General features: G+C 53.8%; 1 protein-coding gene across 1 annotated transcript; it reads left to right on the top strand.

Moving 5' to 3' along the window:
- Positions 1-1,230: 1,230 nt before the first annotated feature.
- LOC125511419 lies at positions 1,231-2,586 on the top strand. Its single transcript, XM_048676785.1, has 2 exons — positions 1,231-2,242; positions 2,346-2,586. Exons 1-2 carry the CDS (start codon positions 1,301-1,303, stop codon positions 2,364-2,366), a joined length of 963 nt encoding a protein of 320 aa, XP_048532742.1. The 5' UTR covers positions 1,231-1,300; the 3' UTR covers positions 2,367-2,586.
- The last annotated feature ends 495 nt before the right edge of the window (positions 2,587-3,081 follow it).

Here is a 3,081-nt window from a genome sequence, read left to right as displayed (position 1 = left end):
CTCCATCCACAAACTGGACGATATACTGTAGCAGAAAGCAGCTCTCCTGTCACCACTTCAACATTTTTTTAGTTTTTATTTTGCGAATACCACTGCAAACATTTTAGACATATAAACCAAACCCAAGACCTCTCCCACATGCAGCAACAGCACTAGTCTAATGCTGCCACTGTTTAGGACCTGTAGTACTAGGAGTAGCAGTATACAACTGGAGAGAGCGCCATGAACACTGAAGCTGTCGCCACGCCGGGACAAGCGCACGAGCGGAACCGGAACCTGGGCCTAGATTAGAAGAACACAGCCAGCGAGCGTGTCCCGGCGTCGTTACCGCTGTTGTTGCATGCGTTGAGGCAGACACTTTCCCCTGGTTTAGGGCCTCAAACCCCTCTTCGGCCAGGACAGGGGTCTTGATTGAAGAACCGTATTTTGTCCTCCTCGACAGCGCCTAGCCCTAGCCTCCCCCGGTTGGGCGACACGCCTCCTGCCCCCATGGCCATGGGGTTGCTAGGAAATGAAATGCTCAAATGCCGCTTAATTTGCAAAGCAAGTTGGGATGTGACCTGATGATGAGGCGCGGCGTATGCCGAATTCGGAGCAGCTTTTGGAGATCTCCCAACGTGAGGGCCGCATCAGCCTGTCTCGGCCGCTCTTTTCTTTTCTTTTCTTTTCTTTTCCCCGGTGTAATCGAAGATTAGTTTTTGGTCCATGGATGGATGGATGCTGCTCTCCCGTGTCCAGTTAAATGACACGTTTGTACGTGACAAACTCACTGCCAAAGTCCTACTCTAATCTAGCTCTACTTGTGCTACGGACGGGACGGGACGGGTGCATCGATCGCTGGGTTTTGTCACGGTTATCCCAACCACCCGACTAACCCGTCCGTATTATAAGCGCTTCGTCTTGGTCGCGTGGCAACATAAGTTTGTCTTTGACGGAGACCACATCGGTTTTGGTTTCGGGGGTTTGTTCCATCGGGTGCTTGTCATTTTCCGTTGGATGCTTTGCTTTGGTAGCTAGGAAATGACCAGCCACCCTTCGCTCCCTCGCCGTACGTAGTACGCGGCTGCTGCTACTGCTTAATTCCAATAACCCAAGAGAAGACCGCATGCACCCTGACCTTTCAGCTCGGCGTGGAGCTCACACAGTTTACAAATGCGTTGTGTCACTAGTTCAACTTGGTCCGGTCATTTATGCCCGCTAGTGCTACGTCCTAAATGTTGGAGCATCCACATTTCCGGTCCACGTTATCAGCAGCCCAAAGCACGAAAAAGAAATACTCGCAAAAAAAAGCACGAAAAAAATGAGAGAGAGAGAGAGAGGACAAAGGCGTTGGGGGCAGGGGCAACAGGGGCATTTGCACCCACCGAATTGGCCTGCGCGGTGCGACTATATCTGCGCCATGCCGTCCCGTGCCAAGCTTCATCTCCTCAGACTCAAGACAGCGCGCGTGCTGCACCCTGCGCACCACACGTACCACTCCTCCACCTACAAAGCTCGTACGTACGCTGGCACGCGCACGCGCGCGCGGCTTATCATGGAGGTGAGCGGCTCGGCGCACGACCTCGGCGACAGCTTCTCCTACGGCTGGCTCAACCAGGCGCCGCCCTCCTTCGACCGCCTGGCTGCCGACGCCGGTCAGTATTCCTCCGGGGGCTCCAGGTCCTCCTTCATCGACATGGAGGACCCCTCCGAGCTCTTCTCCATGCGGTGGACCACGACGGCGGCGACCGACTTTGACTTCGGCCTCCCGGCGCCAGGCGACGGAGGCGCCGCGTCCCCCGCGCAGCTGGTCAGCGCCAGCCAGATCTTCCGCGGCGGCCGCCTCCTCCCCTGCGAGCCCGGCGGCTGCTCCGGCACCTCTGTGCAAGAAGACGGCGACGGCTCGGTGGCCCGTCGCGCCAAGGACGCCGTGCCGCGGTTGTCGCCTCCGTCGTCGCCGCTGTTCCACTCGGCGCAGAGCACGCCGCTGTCGCTGAGCGCGTGCTCCAGCGCGACGAGCAAGCACGCCGGGCAGCGCCCGATGACGAGGCGGCGCGGCGGGTCGTCGCCGTGGAAGGTGCTGCTGAGGTACGTGCGGTTCCTGATGCCGCTGTACCGCAAGGCCCGGGCGAGGCACGCGCACAGCAGGGTGGCGCCGGCGGGGAGCCCGTCGCGCGGGTCCACGTCGAGCGCCGTCGAGTGGTGCCACGGCAATGCCGACACGGCCGTCCACGACGCCATCCTCTACTGCAAGAAGTCCAGCGTAAGTGCACCTTCTCAGATCAAACTATCGTCATGTGCTGATTGTTTACTATCGACATGTTCTCCTAATTAACATCTTTGATTAATTTGATGTCTGGTTTCAGGGAAAAGATGCACTGCCATGAAGGAGACCAGTCGCCGATCACCGAGCGCATGAGTTTCTTAATCCGCGAGAGCTTTGCATGACCTTGTGTTGTGCCATCTCAGCTCGAGTTCGTGTCCGATTTTATTTTTGTGCGTGTTCTTCGAATGCCTTGGTGTGTATATATATGACAGTGTTATAGATGTATGCTTAATTAACCCGTGTATGAATGCTGTGTCTCATGGATGGGCTCCGTTTTCATTCGTCTTTCTTACATTGGGACACTTATTTTGAGACGGAGGAGATCATTTCTTGCGTTATTTAGTCATGGTGATTAAGCGAATATAATTAGTGTTTTCGCAAACAAACAAAAAAGAATATAATCTGTCGGCTCGAGTTATGCAAGCTTTTTTTATCTGAAGATTTATATAGAATCACGTTCAAAATGTTTGGATTAATCTAATCTACGGCTCGACCAAGGGAATGCAATTCGTGGGCTCGAATTATGTCCTTTTCAGCAACATATTGTGTTCTGATTAACATATTCGAGGGATTGCGAGCATCAACATGGTGTACTATATCCCAAGCCCCTGCAAGAAAATGTTTCTATACTGTTGACCTAGTGCTCGTTTAGCGTGTTGCCTTTGGCACCTATTGATAAGTGGAAATGGTTAACATATTTGTGTTGATTTGGGAGGGGTCAGAGTCAGACTAACAAAAATGGAGCATGCGCAGGGACATAACACTGTATGAATCAA

This window comes from Triticum urartu, chromosome 5, assembly GCF_003073215.2.
Source record: "Triticum urartu cultivar G1812 chromosome 5, Tu2.1, whole genome shotgun sequence".
Taxonomy (NCBI): Eukaryota; Viridiplantae; Streptophyta; class Magnoliopsida; order Poales; family Poaceae; genus Triticum; species Triticum urartu.
Note: the sequence above shows the minus strand (reverse complement) of the source record. Positions and strands in the feature narration are given on the sequence as shown.